This window comes from Paraphaeosphaeria sporulosa (assembly GCF_001642045.1).
Source record: "Paraphaeosphaeria sporulosa strain AP3s5-JAC2a unplaced genomic scaffold CC84scaffold_4, whole genome shotgun sequence".
Lineage (NCBI taxonomy): Eukaryota > Fungi > Ascomycota > Dothideomycetes > Pleosporales > Didymosphaeriaceae > Paraphaeosphaeria > Paraphaeosphaeria sporulosa.
This window is the reverse complement of record NW_017253363.1, coordinates 2,639,739-2,654,474: the sequence shown is the minus strand read 5'-3', so window position 1 is coordinate 2,654,474 and position 14,736 is coordinate 2,639,739. Positions and strand designations below refer to the sequence as shown.

The 14,736-nt window shown below is 57.9% G+C and overlaps 3 protein-coding genes across 3 annotated transcripts; 1 reads left to right on the top strand and 2 right to left on the bottom strand.

Annotated features, from left to right (window-relative positions):
* Nucleotides 1-2,965: 2,965 nt before the first annotated feature.
* CC84DRAFT_1089661 (uncharacterized protein) lies at nucleotides 2,966-5,178 on the bottom strand (the record flags this gene model as incomplete). The annotated part of the gene is made up of 3 exons (XM_018174320.1): nucleotides 2,966-3,464; nucleotides 3,527-4,615; nucleotides 4,829-5,178. 3 exons carry the CDS (start codon nucleotides 5,176-5,178, stop codon nucleotides 2,966-2,968), a joined length of 1,938 nt encoding a protein of 645 aa, XP_018037941.1.
* Nucleotides 5,179-7,499: 2,321 nt separating this feature from the next.
* Nucleotides 7,500-9,323, top strand: CC84DRAFT_694594 (dual specificity protein phosphatase 12). Its single transcript, XM_018187093.1, has 4 exons — nucleotides 7,500-7,782; nucleotides 7,850-8,071; nucleotides 8,362-8,694; nucleotides 8,778-9,323. Exons 1-4 carry the CDS (start codon nucleotides 7,733-7,735, stop codon nucleotides 9,148-9,150), a joined length of 978 nt encoding a protein of 325 aa, XP_018037940.1. The 5' UTR covers nucleotides 7,500-7,732; the 3' UTR covers nucleotides 9,151-9,323.
* Nucleotides 9,324-12,122: 2,799 nt separating this feature from the next.
* Nucleotides 12,123-14,644, bottom strand: CC84DRAFT_1089625 (uncharacterized protein; the record flags this gene model as incomplete). Its single annotated transcript, XM_018174318.1, has 4 exons — nucleotides 12,123-12,658; nucleotides 12,709-13,053; nucleotides 13,125-14,078; nucleotides 14,146-14,644. The coding sequence occupies 4 exons, from the start codon at nucleotides 14,642-14,644 to the stop codon at nucleotides 12,123-12,125; spliced, it is 2,334 nt and encodes a 777-aa protein (XP_018037939.1).
* Nucleotides 14,645-14,736: the final 92 nt, after the last annotated feature.

Sequence of the window (14,736 nt, the reverse complement as noted above, 5' to 3'; positions counted from 1 at the left end):
ATTATTCATTAGCTTGCGCTTCATACTCGTGGAGTATTTTGCTGCTGATCAGCCATGCACACGTCCCGACACTCGGCTACCTCTTCTACAGACGATGCTGAAGAAGTGTCCGAGTCTCGCCTGCGCCTGCTCTGACTACGCACCCCGCTTACGCCAAAAAATACCTTAATCTATAAATCACTCTGTCCACAACCTGCAAAAGCAGCACTTCGGCCCGCCGTCAGCATTCCACTAAGCGAGAAAAGCAGAAACGGTCCGTCAGCCCTACGAGACGGTACGTGCTATGGACATCACATCGCCACGTACCGTTCAAGCACGGTGATCAGGGCCGCCGTGGCCTTCACTAGTACACTACAAGCATAAGAACCCATCCTTCTCGGAGCGTCCGACAATAACAGCGGCCCCATAAACGTTATCCTAGGGCTGATGCGGCCAAGACGTTGTATGCAGACTTGTTTCGAATACGAGATAGTGCGGGATGGTTTCTTCGTATCCACTCGTGGGCTTCGTGAAGGCAAAGGTGCAGCATGCAAGCAAAGCATGGCAAGTCCGGAACGGCCTGCATGGATATTTCCCTGCCACTATGGCCGCGGCCAATTGTGCACGATCCGATGACGATGATCCAGCGGATCTGCTCTGCCAGGGCGTCCGGATCGTCACTCAGGAACCATACGGTACGTATTTCGGCTTCGAAGGCCTGGCGATCATTGACTCGCTCGGGCCATCCCGAGACGCAACGAGCACGATGTACCTTCACCGTTGCATCAGAACCCCTTCCGCCGAAGAAATTCGCACACCGCTGGGTAAAGGCCCGATAGAATATTCGCCTCTCCGCTCTTGACGTGGACGGGCCACTATTCATGTACAACGGCGCGCTCCGCGACGCCGTCTGCGATCTGCACGCTACTTGCTGGTAGAGTGTCTGAGTGCTCGAACACTAGAAGATACGTTACGATCGAGAGGCAAGCTAAACGTGTTCGCCAAGAGACAGCTCAGCCTTACACAAACGGAAAGTCAGGATACTCGCGTAAAGTAGAACAAAGTAGGCAGCATAGACTCTGGCATCTAGTTCGGGTCGCATTTCGTTCTCCAACCCTGATCACCAACTGCCTGTCTGCATAATGTGGGGATAGTCGACCTCAGTTCGCGGTAACGCACAGCCAGCAAAGGCGTCCAGCACTGGCAGCATAAGCGCGGATGCTTCCGCCATACCCATGGCTACACGGCAATATCCCGCAACAGCATTTGCTTATGGCGACTACCAGATTGAGAGATCCACACATAGCCTCAATACATGTCAACGCAGCTTGGCGATGCCCTCTTACACGATAAACGAGGACGTGTCACACAGAACATGGCCTACACCGATCCGTTATATCGATCACGCACAGCGATGCCCTACGCCCCATCGACACGCTTACTACTCACCGATGCTCGGCAGCCCGACCCCGAAGCAGCAGCGGGGTGAATCACATGTGCGTTGCGTGGACGACCGAGTCACTGTCGCCCATCTCGTCCATCCCCAGTATCTTGACTACCACTAACACACGCCTCTCCGCCTACACACTGCCCATATGCTGTTTCAAACCCGTATTCGCTCCATAGCACATCCTGCAAGTCCAGCAGGTACCACAGCTCGAGGCAATCGATTGCAAGTCCACAGTCCACCACACAACAACACACGCACCCTCTGACATAAGCGCTAGCACCCTCGCAACGCAAAGCTCCCGTCCCTCATCGCGTCGTGCCACATCGCACACGCCGGACTAGCTCTTCCGGGTAGCCGCGCGGCATGCGGTACAGTCCGTGTATGTCTGCTTGTCCGATGGAGCGCAGGCGGGCGCGCACACGCGGGACGGGGACCACTGACGCCTGGGTGGACGTGGTTCAACGGGGCTGGACAGGCGAACGGGCGGGGGGCCTTGCGTCTGGCGCCTGCTCTGCTCTGTAGACAGCTGCCCATGCCATGTACCGTAGCTGTTTCGTCGTTGTCCTTCACTGGAAGGACGCGTGAGCAAGCGCCCCCACGGCTGGCCAACTCGTCGCACAGAATCTGCGTCTGCGACCGGCCATCGGTCTGCCTCCCCGAGACATGGGGCTTGGCGCGCCGTACAGACTGTAGAGTAAGCCGGTCGCGCGCCCTTGCGCATGGACGAGGCCGCGGGGAGCAGGCAGTGATGGCCCGGTGGGGAGGGTGTGGATGTGTGACTTGTGGTATGACTTGGAAGGGGTAAAGTCTGTGCTTTTGGCTTTGGAGAAGGCTGGGTCGTGGGCGAGCATTCAGAGTACCGCAAAAGCAGTGTAATAATACTGAATGTTTTGATCTATCGGTCCTCGAGTCTCTCAACGTATGAACTATCTGCCTTGCCATGGCATCCTCATGTGCCTGACCGCGCCGCTCGAAATCAAGGAGATGGTATCCTGGCATGTCCATTACGTGATGTGATGATGAATGATGATGATGGCAGCAGTGATGATGGTGATGATGATGATGATGATGATGCTGCCGGCCGCGCCGAATCCTGAACTCGCCATGCCCTCCAACATACCCAAATGATCGGTGTGGAAACTATCTATGAGCGCCAAAACACACCGGCCAGGACCTCCGCACTACCGAAACTCCTTCCAATGCACCAAGCAAACTTCGTAGAGTCGCGAGCGACTACTTGGCGGCCAAAAGCAAAACGCAAATATAGGAATGGTCGTGAGATCGTGATAATACCGAAAAGTAAGAATGCTGAACTGACATTACAGGTCATGTAGAAGACGCCGGATATTTTGGTCGAGGGGGTTACGGATCGCTAATGCGGAAGGGGTGGGTTGTCGTCGGCAAGCCGTGATGAAGAAAGTAACGCTCCTCGGTAGCGCATTGGAAAATAGCTGACACAATGCAGCAAATGCAGCCCTCGACCCCGTATGCTTAGATGCTACGCTGAACGCAAATCAAGCCGAGCCGTCCAACGCCTTATGATTCTTCGTGTACTTCGTTAATAGTGCCTGGTTTGGTTGCGAGTGGGGTAGAAGACGGCCCCACAATGGAGCCAATGGAGCCAACACGCTCTTTTGGCGGGGGCTCGTCCTTCATGCACGCGTTCTCCAGCATGTTGGTCCATTTCCCACTTGTCCCAGCATGGCTATGCTTCAGGTGTTGTCGAAAGTGATCGGCCCGGAAAAATTTCTTGGCCTGGTTGCATTCTCCGAACTTGTGCACGTGATTCAGGTGCTCTGTGCGGGCGTCCCAATTTGGTGGCAACGGGAATTCTTCACCGCAATACCCACAGACATCGGCGACGCCAGAATGAGTCGGAGACGGGTGGAAAGCTGCTTGAACGCCTGCAAGCGCTGCGCACGACCATGAATGACGTCGCAAGTGGAGCGAATTCTGGTGTCGCTCGGCCTCGTTTTTGTTCTTGAAGCGATTGGGGCAGAACTGGCACGTGTACTGCTTCTCGAGCTCGTGGACGCTGGGATTTCTGTCAGCATGTTTTGATGAAATGGCGGTGGGCAAGTGCCGGGTATTTCTTACCGGAGCTCCTCTTCGCTTTCAAACTTCTTCGGCTTTTTCGGGCAGCATTCGCAAATATACGACCCGAGACGGCCAACAATTGAGTTTTGTCGCGACTGAAGAATGCTGTCCGTGGACATCTTCCGCACGCTGTGTATCTGGGGATGTTCGTTTTCGGAGAGACCTCGCTGGTGGTGCGGTCTCGATAACGAACCACGCGGGCTAGGGTTTAGTGACCTGTTAGCTGCATATGGCGAGACGGGGCCTAAGTCCACATCCGCCGAGGGGGACAGCGCGCTAGGCGAGAGACGTTGATCCCCGCTATAACTGGTCAAACTACTGGCTGCAGAGAACCCAAAGGAAGAAGCGAAAGACGCCGTGCGTTGACTGAGACTTGACACAGAGGACAGCGACCCTTGATTTTGTGACCCGTGGAGAGTCGGATAACGTGCCGTATTCGTGGGCGGCGGCGCATTGCGGCTGACGAGCATCTGCGCAGAACGGCGGTGATACAGGTCGGTGTTGCCACCAGCCGTAGGCCGATCCTCACGCGCAGCTTCCGAGGGAGGGGACGAAGCACGTCGCTTTAGACCGCCTTTTGGTCCCTGGTGGTATTCGTCGGACCCTGCGGGGCTGCGGTCGTTGATATTCAGATCCCGCATGCCGCTCTCCTCCACGCCGAATTCGGAATCCGTGAACATGCTGTGGTCGTAGCTGCCGCGATGGACTGAGCTGTTGTCATCTAGCCCAGGTGTGGATATGCTGCCGAATCTCCGCTGATGTGCGTCCGCGGAGCCAGCATCGAACACGGGACTGCGGAAACCGGAAAAGCCAGGCGATACAGCACCAGAGGGCAGCCACCGGGACACGGGCGAGTCGAGCGAAGGCTGTTGTAGGCGATCGGGCACTGAGAGAGGCTTCAATTGCCCGTTGAGCTTGTTGAAGGATGTGTGCGTGCTTGGCACGGAATCTTGAGAGGTGGCTGGGAGCGGTGGCGCGGCCGTCCTCGTGGGTGTATTGGGACCGCCAATCTTTGAGAGGAGCTGCTTGTCGTACGCGTGAGACGACGTCTCAAGAAGTCCTTGTCCCAGTTGTCGCTCGCTAGTGAACCTGCGCGGACGTGTGTTAGCCATTGTACCATGGATGCGGGTGGACGCCAGACACGACCTGCGCGTACACTTCTGGAAGACCTGTTGCAACGTACGGCACAGCGATGGGCGCACTCTGCGTCTTGGCCTGGGTCATAGTGGCATGAGGCAGACGCAGGAGGGTCGGGCAAGGCCGAAGGGCAAGTGAAGCGACGAGGCAAATTTGGATACGTACCTGTGGTTCGAGGGTCTCTGCCGAGGTTTCCCGCCGTAGTCTTCGTCGCTCTGCTCCAGGCTGTCTGCGTCGTCAAAAGACCTGTCGCTAGGCGACTCCCTTGCAGAACCAAAAGGGTGTTCTGCCGAGTGCTCGTGCGAGGGCTGAGGGCCGGCTGCTCCACTCAGCAGACTCGAGCCCGGTTTGATGGCGGCGTATCGATTTCCCTTGAAGCCCGTATCCGTCGAGTAGTTTGTGCTGTTGCCCCAAGTCCAACCCGGATCCACACCGCTCTCACGCAGCTCCTCGCCAATGTAGCGCGGCGGCGGCAGCGGAGGCGGGACTTCTTGCCGCGCGCGAGGAATGGCCATGGCTCCGGACGGGCTCGAATAGGAGGGGCGGTGGTGGTGCGGCAACGGGTAGTGGTGCAGCGAGGAGCCAGAAATACGTATGCTCGGGGTCGAGGGCGACATGGTCATGATGGCGGTGAGGTCTGACGTCGCCTCGGGGGAGGCAGGGGCACACGCACCCGTCGACACTGGGCAGCTGAAGCGTGCGCGCGTCGCCACAGGAATGCCGCAAGTGTGGCGAGCGCTGAGGGTGAACTGCTCGAGCAGCCCTAGGGAAGGTGGGAGGGTGCACAGGCCGGGCCTATAAGTAGAGTCGAGCGCGTGCTTGCGACACCTACCTACGCGGGAAGGCCGACCGAGGGGCAGAGACGTCGGCGACGCACGTAGGCTGGTCGCGGCGAGCGACGACGCGCTGCACAGGGTGGACACTGGCCAGTCCTGGGGGACGAGGCGGGTGGGCCACGCTCCAACGATGCAGTCCAATCCGGTCGAGACGAGGCGGCAGCGGCAGCCCTACGGGGGTAGGCTAAGGGCTAATAGCGCTAGGTAGAGCCTTGCGGATGGATGCAGACCCTCTCGTGTGTACGCAGCAGCGTGCGGCTCTGGGGTCGTCGGGGTGGCTGCTTTCACAGTGCACAATGCACCCACGGTAGGGCGTGGTGGGCTGAGGCCTGCTTGGTGGTGCTGTTCTCAGCAGTTCACTGCGACTAGGCGGCGGCCAGTGCCATTCGCAGACGCGGGCTCCCAGCAGGAATGCTCCAGAGCAAGAGGGCCGCAGCGAGAGCGCAGGGAGCTAGCAACAGCAGGCCGCTACAGCAACGCTAGCATCCGGGTTCCAGTCCAGCAGGGCGCGGGCTCAGGGGAGGATTGGCAGGGACGAAGACTCTGATCAGAGGCTGCAGAGTGGAAAACGACCGAGAGCAAGAGGTCGCAGTGGCATCCCACGGGGGCCTCGCAGCATAAAGGCATGGCCCTGCCTACGGTTGCTAAGTAGCCGGGCCAGGCGATTGGCGGCGGACCAGCCATTCTGGCACGGATGGTTCAGCGGACTGGGTAGGCTTGGTGGAGCTGCAGGGGGTGGGCGCATGGTATGTGGATGGAGAGATGTCTGCACGCCCTGCTCAAAGTACCACGCCGTCGGTTTCCAGCAAGCAGCACGCAGCACGCAGCACGCAGCACGCAGCAAGCGAGCCGGGCCGTCAGACGGAGCCTGAGGCTTCTGCCCATTTTGTCGAGTCCGGCTGCACCTCGCAAGTCTGAGCCTTGAGAGCGGCCCTGCCGTGGAGGGTTCCATCGAGTGGCAACCGCACGCAGGTGCTGCCCGGCAGCGTGGGACGAAAGCTCAGTCGACCCATCGGCGCCCGGGCCAAAGCAGTCAATCTATCTTCAGCGTGGACGCCCGCTCACCCGCTCTCCTGCCGGGCAGAGGACACTGGGAGCGCTTCTGCTCCTGAGCCCGTCGGCAGCGTCACTGCGCAACGAGACATGGCCTGGGTACGGCGGCGGGGCGGAGCACAGCATGCAGCCCGGCGGAGAGAGACTCGAGAAGACAACGGCGTGGCCTGCATCCAGTGTCCAGAGCGAGGAGCAGCGTGCACCGTCTCTGCCTCGAATGGCGGCGGCGGCCAAGCACACTGCGGGTAGCTTAACGGGAGGGGTCCGAGCTCGCCTACTGACGAAACAAGCAAAGTCAACAGCAGTAGGGCTGGCGACGCTGCAGCCGAGCGCAACGGCGGGCCAATTTGCTGCGTCGCTGACCGTCGCTGTTGCTGACCTCCGCGACCATCCAGCACCTGTGCACCCGCAGTCCTCTCCCGGCCGCTGATCTGACCGGCGATCCGCATCGGATGCTCTCCATGCCCACCCACGGCGGGTGACACGCTGCCTCTCGTGCATGTTGGGCGACGAGTGCCATCGACCATGACGGTCACTTTCCGCCGCGGCCAGCGAAGGGCGGGCTCGTCGCTGCGTCTGTTCGTCGTAGCACCAACAGACACCATTCCCTCTGTACCGTGGCGCCCGCCTCTTGCCCGGGTCCCAGACCCCCACCGCCCTGATACCCCGTGACATGCACCTGCCGCACGCGCCGCCCTGTTTCATCAAACACATGCCATGCCGCGTGCTGTCTGGCGCTCCGTGTCGTTCGCTTCGCCGGCTGGTGAGCGACTACCTCGCCTGGGGGAGGCTACCGCCGCCGGAGCATCAAGCGCGTAGGGCTGAGCGTGGCGCTCCGCACATTTGCACGCCGTGCCGCACGTTAAGAGCGCGCCAGCGTCATCTAAACGCCGTCCATTGCCCGTACCTCGCCGACGTGGTACTCAGCAACATTTGCACCGTTTCGTCGTGTGTCGCGCTGGTCCCAAGCAGGCATCTCCACCGTCGCGCCTGCCAACCTCAGTGGTCAACCGAGGCGGGTACGCACAGTCGGTGAGCCTCGGTGTGAAATTTCGGACCGTCGACCGGCAGCAGTCGACTCCCACGCCCACGAACGCACCGTCCGGAGTCCAATTGTACCATTACTCAATATCAACCTGTGCCCGCCTCCCGACCATCATCCGCTTGCCAACCCGACGCCATGGCCCTGCTCGACAAAGTCCCGGGCGGGTTGAAGCTCTACATCGGCGGGTACGGGGCCCCGGTCATCTTCCTCCGCTGCGCGTTTCGCGAGTCTGAGAGGCTGACGAATCGACAGCATCTTCACCCTGCGCCGGCGTGACGCTCTGCGCGAGGCTAACATCACGCACGTGCTGTCCGTGCTGCGCATGCCCGTCGACGACGACCTCTTCAGCCCCTACACACACCACGTAGTCCAGGTTGACGACGTCGAGGACGAGAACCTGCTCGAGCACTTCCCCGCCACCAATCGTTTCATCCAGGACGGTCTCGATGGCGGTGGCGCGGTGCTTGTACACTGGTAAGTTTAGATCCCGGTGCAGCTGAGACCTGCATGTTCGACCATCCACAACGAATCCCGTCTTGGTATACAAACCACATCAACATCATCAAAAGGGCGAGTTGCATCATCACGCATTTGCCTCCCATCTATCAATATTGCACATCTGCACGCGCGTCATGCACCCAGTCTTGTCATGTTCCTTGCTTCGCACTTCAACTTGTTAGATTCAACGCGCGTTGCTCTTCGCCACACTTGCTTTAGCCACTGGGCACACGATTTTAACATGCCAACCATTTTCATCCTTCTAGTGCCATGGGCAAATCACGATCGGCTACATGTGTCATCGCTTATTTGATGCAAAAGCACCACATCAGCGTCTTCGAAGCGCTCTCGCAAGTGCAACAAGCCCGACCAATTGTTGAGCCAAACGAGGGGTTCATGAAGCAATTGGAGCTGTACGGCCAAATGCAAACGCCGGACAGTGTGGAAGATACGCCTGCCTATCAACGCTGGGTATACCAGCGCGAGATCGAGCTGAGTAGAGCGGTCGGTCAAGCCCCTGAAGCAGAGAAGATTCGTTTCGAAGACGAGCATGTCACCGACCAGGCTGCGAGTTTCGAGCTGAGATGTCGTAAATGCAGGTCAGTGAAACCTCTTTGATCGAGGCGTATGGATAGTCGTCGACGTTGCCGCCCACTTTAATACAGCGCTTACACAGATGCAGGCGGCCACTCGCAACATCACAATACCTAGTTGCTCACGACACATCCAAGAGTACCATTGACCAGGGCCCGATCTCATCAATCGCAGCAACATCTCGCAATTGCGCTCACTACTTCTTGGATCCACTTTCATGGATGCGACCGGAGCTCGAGCAAGGCAAACTAGATGGGCGCCTCGAGTGTCCCAAGTGCCATGCAAACGTAGGGAAATACGCCTGGCAAGGTATGCAATGCAGCTGCAACGAGTGGATTGTGCCTGGTATCAGTCTGTCCAAGAGCCGAATTGACGAGGTCAAGAAGGCGACCGTTTCTGAGATCCGTCGTCCTCCTGGACCAGTCGTGGCGTCGCCAGTCAACGCAAGGCAGAATCTATAAATGTGGAGCAAGATTCTAATCCCAAAGTGCATGCTCAGCATGCTAGAGTCTTGACATGCACCCATCTAGATCCGCAATGTACACAGGGTTCTGTGCAACGCGATCTGGTACAATGAGTGGTCACCCGTGGACGTCAAGTTGGCACGTGACCAAAACGCCTCGAGAAGTTGTCACAAGGCGTGGACCCTGACCGGTTACACTATGCACATGTGCGACCCAGCGGCAGTCTGCCTCGTCGGCTCGGAACCTTGGAAGTACTACTGAGTCTATCGATGATCCTTGGTTGATGTTGCCCGGCAAAGGGATATGTAGCTTCCGGCCATCCGCGCATTTCCTAGCTGCCCAATGGAGCGACTAAGCCACCACAAGGCTGCCAGATCGAGCAGCTACATTGAAATAGTGAAATTACTTTCGCGTCAAAGTTCATGCCAGGCACTCGTGCGTCCTTGCCGTACAAGGTACACGACAACTAGCGTTTCTCACTTCATCGCTCCGCGGATGCCAACTTTCGTACTCATCGATTGCTTACTTCCCGATTGACTTCAAGTTCGCACGCCATCTGGTCCGTTGCTCTTCTCGTCTCTGGTAAACCACGCACAGTCTCCACCAGTTCTGTTGCTTGAGAACTTGAAAAACTCTGGTGTGTATAGCCACGTGGGCCAGGCAGTTTCGCCTCGGCTAACGTCAATTACTGATTGGAGCCTGCGCAGCGTCGTTCACCGTTGTCGATACACTAGTCCTTTCCTTTCCACAGCATGAGGCCCCACCTTTGACACTTTCCGAGCTTCGAGTTGGTGGAATTCTTTCGGCGTAGTAATGTCTGAGGTGGCCAACAACGGCTCCTCGGAGCAGGTTTTGCGTGCCAATGTGTAGTGTCATCAGTGTCGTTAGCGCTGAATGTTATCTCCCTGTCCGCTCGTGCATTGTCTGTATGGTAGCCGTACCGGGTACGTAGCGCGTGGTTGGGGTGGCCGGACCTCAATGTGGCATTTCACAAGAGGAAGACAAGACGCACTACGCACCCATACTTCCTGTGAGGGTGAAAGCCGAAGCAGTAGCGCGGGAAAGGGGGAAAGGGAAAAGGGACAATGCACACCGCCAGTGCTTTGTCTGCACAGAGCTCTGATCAAGACATACTAAACACGGATGCTAACAGGTCTTGGATGGCAATTGCAGCCGAAAATACGGCAGTTCAAGCAGTGCGAACCAGATTCTCGCATGGTCGATCGAAGGATCAAACCGCTCTCCAAATCCGGCCGTAAGCGAAGGAACGAGGACGTCAGGAATTTCTTCCTCCGATCTGATGTCCCGAATCTGACGGACGCGAAACGAACAACAGATCATGCTGTTCGTATGGATTAGGCCTGCGTACGAGCCGATCCGCTTCCTGTTGTGCAACACAGCGCGCATCATGTCCGTTGTGAACGCCTTACGCGGCCGAACGCTAATTCCTCCCGTTCGCCGCGCTGCGGTCAGCATCAGCATGCCGGCAAGCTATAGTGAGAGCAGAGACACGAGCACGTACACGGGACAACTGGTGGATGCTTTGACCACGTTCATTCAAGCTAGTCCACTCCGGGGTGGAAAGAGGCAACGACGATCGCGTTTCGTTTCCTACGAGCTACTGCCCCCCGCACTCAAGGCAGACATCCGATTACCGAAGAACACAGCTCTTGCACTAGGTCCTGGAATCCATACACACAAAGCGACGCGTGTCAACAGCACGTCCGAGCCCAACCAACATCGTCCATGAAGCTGAATCATACACGAATCCAACTTGACCGCAAAAACGCTTGTCCCTGCCGCCTTGGCCTTACATGACAGACGCGGCTCGCGCTTATTATCGTCCGTGCATAACGTTGGCGTGGGAGAGGAAGGTGGCAGGCGGCCGCCCTGTCCAACAATATCTCCCCCAAGGAACATCTCCAATCGCTAGCATTTCACGTGCAGGTCAGATAACAGTCTACATGCACCGTTGCCTGACAGACTAGTGTGCTGCAGGTGTCACCTGCCAGACGGCTCCGTGGTAAATTGCCGTTTGGACGACCGACCTATGACACGTCTCCAGGTACGGATTGCAGTTGCCAGATCAGTCGGCGGGTCTTGCAGCAGAGCTCGACTGCACACCGCGATATGCCTCTCTGGAGCACTCATCTCCAGCGTAGTCCTCTCCTGGCCGCGTCGTCTACCTCGAGCCTTTCCCGTTGCCCCACGCACGACCGGGTGAAGTATGGTGCGTCGCGGTCCTGGACAGGCAACGAGAGGTCTACACCCCCAGGCGAGCGACAGTGTCCGATGGAGAATACGCATGTCCGACCCGCGCTGTGTAGCCCACGCTGCACCCAAGGACACCAAGTCCCAAGGCCATGCAAGATGCACCCGCCCACGCAGACTGACCATTGGTCTACAGCACGCGACCAAGAGCAATGCAACCGCTGTCTGAGACCGGCCTGGAGTCGGCGAGCCATCGCGATGCGTCAGATTGCCTTCCAGTGGGGATGAATCTGTATCCTTTGTTCGTTTGTTCCGTGTTGGTTGCCTCTGAAAGGCCACGCCATCCGCCACACCAGCGTGCCCCCTGGACCAGCGCTTCGGTTAATCGTTGTCGGCTGCAGGCAGAATAGCACACTTTGGCTTCGTGCTAACAAGATAAGGATGGTGGGTAGAGGAGGGAGAGGGGGTGGGCGGCAGGCAGGAAGAGGACACAGCAGCATGGGCCAGACCAGGCTCCACTCGATGTAATCAAGTATACACAAACAGCGTTGAAATGTCCGCACAGAAGATGCGTACCCGTTGATGCAGCCCAAGAGAAGAAAACATCTATACAGATATGCGTGATAATAACGGAGCCGATGCCGATGTACTCATCGACACCTCTTCCCCTTCCCTGTCGCCATCCCCAAGAAAACGAAACACATTTCGTACACGTATACAAACAGCTCCGCGCCCCCTTCCGCTCACCACAAAACACCTTATAACCTCACGCTCGCCCCAATACTCCCCCCCTTGTACCACACATTCTCCTTCCACGCCCCAATCCGAATCCCCACCTCCGCAAACGCACTCAACCTCAGCGTGCCCCCCAACGCCTTGCGAATCGCATCGTACCCGACGCTCCCGATGCTCCAGTCCACCGGCAGCCGCGGCGATTCGCTGAGCCCCGGAGGCACCGCAAATGGCAGCTCGTACAGGATCTTGCCTGAGGGGTGGCCTTCGTAGAATGCGGTCGCGTTGAGCGTGGTGATGTACATGGTGGTGGAGGAGAAGGGCGAGGCGAGGGTGAAGAGCGCGGTGGAGGTGAGGAGGTGCATGGTCGCGGAGCGGATGAAGTGGGTTTTGCCGTCGTCGGGGGGATCGCCTTCGTCCGGCGGCATTGCATCTGGATCTTTGGGGGTAGAGAGGTGCGGGGCGGGGAGGGTGATGGGGAATTGGGAGAGGACGGCGCCGAGGGCGGGCTGCGAGGGGATGGAGCCGTTGTGGGCTTGTAGGGTGAGGGAGACGTTGTAGCCTTGTTGAGTTAGCTTTGTGGTTGGGGGAACGGGAGCGGGGAAGACGTACCGGAGATGTACTGCGAGAGGAGCTGTCTTCCAATTTCCTTGCCTTTCGCGCCGCTGTGCGAGTAGGGGTCCCAGATGGCTGTTACAAGGAGGTTCGTGTTGTTCCCAGGGTGAACTTCGATGTTTTTTGCTGTAACCTGGCCCACCACCGTTTTGTTGACTAGGAGGTTAATGTTGAAGTACGGCACGGTGGCCGAGTAGTTCGTCGGGTTCGTGATGTTAACATTGGCTGTGAGAGTGATGGATGATCGTGAGGTGTCGATGATGGAGAGATTCCCGATCTTGAGAGCCAGGGAGCTGATATTGTGCGCTCCTCCGCTGCCGTTGCCGCTTCCGCGTCCAATCGCTGGTCAGGGGTGTTAGCGTTTGCCCCGGCGGGGAGGTTGACTTGGAGCACGAACTGGGTGGGTCACGAACGTTTGACCGGGACGACCCCTTCCGCGGGGATCTCCCGCACTGCAAATCCGCCAATGGGGGTGTCCACCTTGACGCTGACTGCTGCCTTGACCTTCATCATGATGCCCTTGCTGCCGAAGATGAGCTCTTGGACGACTTCGCTGAACAGATTGTCGTCCTTGATATTGATGGGTGCTTTCTGGATGTCGGATTGTACCAACAGAGATGGACCATCGCTTCCGTGGGCATCGATCCGGGTGGAGTTGGCGTCTTGCCATTTCTTCAGATCAAGTGTTCCGAGAAGTTTGCCGTGGTAGAAGATATCTGCATCGGCCTTGACACGGTTCACGTCCAAGGGAAAGTTCATCTCGTTGGGAATATTGATGTCGACCTTCACTACGGCAGAGATCTTAGGGGCGGCCTCAGGAGTGCCTGGCTCAGCGAAGGGATCCGGAAGGTGGAAGTGCACATCGGCTAGGGAGAAGTTTTTGATCAATTTTCCCATCTCGTGGCTAGGCAGAGGAACAGGAACGGTTATATCTTTGAGAAGATCATGTGCCCATGCAGGGGTCTCTGGATCGGGGAAGTTGCAGCAGCTGACGTAGAGTTTGGCATCTTGACCATGCATATAGTCTCCAAGGAGGGCATCAAGCGGCGATTTGGACGAGCCTGGGCAGGTTTCGGTAAGAGCCTGTGATAGTGTGTCCACACGACCAGTGACGTTGACCTCAACATCATGCTTCGGTTCGACTTGAAGCTGTGCAGTCTCGGCGGTGCCAACCATGATGTGGTCATCCGATTCAAGGCAGCCGTCGACGAGCACATCCACAGCAACGGGGGGAATGGTAAGCTGCACAGGGAAGTCGTTGGTCACCATAATGGAAACGTCGGCACCCATGCCTTTGCGGCCTGGTCGCTGTTCTCGAAGATTGAGCTTTGTGATATTGTACCGAGGGACCGAAGGAAGCTTGTCTCCTGTAGACGGGGAACTATTAGCACACGTTTGCATCAGCTACGCCACGTCCCCAGTGGGCGTACGTACCTTGGAAGGTAAAGGACTCTGAGATGGTCTGTGAGCCTAGGCGGATGAGACCGGATCTCAGAGGAACGTCTGCCTTGCCCTTGAGGCGGATCTGGCCCAGCCGCCCGTCCATCCAGTCGTTGGCAACATTGCGAAGATTGTCAAACCTGCCCGGCTCGAGATGGGCGAAGAAGGACACGTGCGTCGTGTGGCCATTGCGAATGTTCACCTTGATGCCAGGGATCTTGGCGGTGCCGACGCGAACCATGTCGTACTCGGGCAGGAAGACATCGACCTCAGTCGCACCCGTCTCGACCTCTCTGGCGATCCAGGTGCCAAAGCGGCCGAGGTCGCGTACGCTCTTCTTCTCCACTCTGGACGCATCCATGGTGAAGTCGCCCTCCACTTGTATGCGCACGCCCGTGTCCGTGAGCGAGTCCAGCGACAGCTTGGTAGGCTTGAAGTCGGCAGCCTGCATAGCATACTCTTCGATGCCTTCGGTCGCCAGGAAGCCGAGCATGATGAGAGCCACGGCAAGGAACAGTACGACGAGCGCCACGATGCTGGGCCATCTCTTCTTCCAGAATGGCTTCTTGTCGTCCTTCGCGCTTG

What these genes read in the sequence shown, in the direction of transcription:
- CC84DRAFT_694594 (XM_018187093.1), top strand. Translation starts at nt 7,733, where the DNA reads ATGGCCCTGCTCGACAAAGTCCCGGGCGGGTTGAAGCTCTACATCGGC. An exon ending in GGCGCGGTGCTTGTACACTG is followed by an intron (nt 8,072 to 8,361) that starts GTAAGTTTAGAT and finishes TCATCCTTCTAG; the next exon opens with TGCCATGGGCAAATCACGAT. An exon ending in CTGAGATGTCGTAAATGCAG is followed by an intron (nt 8,695 to 8,777) that starts GTCAGTGAAACC and finishes ACACAGATGCAG; the next exon opens with GCGGCCACTCGCAACATCAC.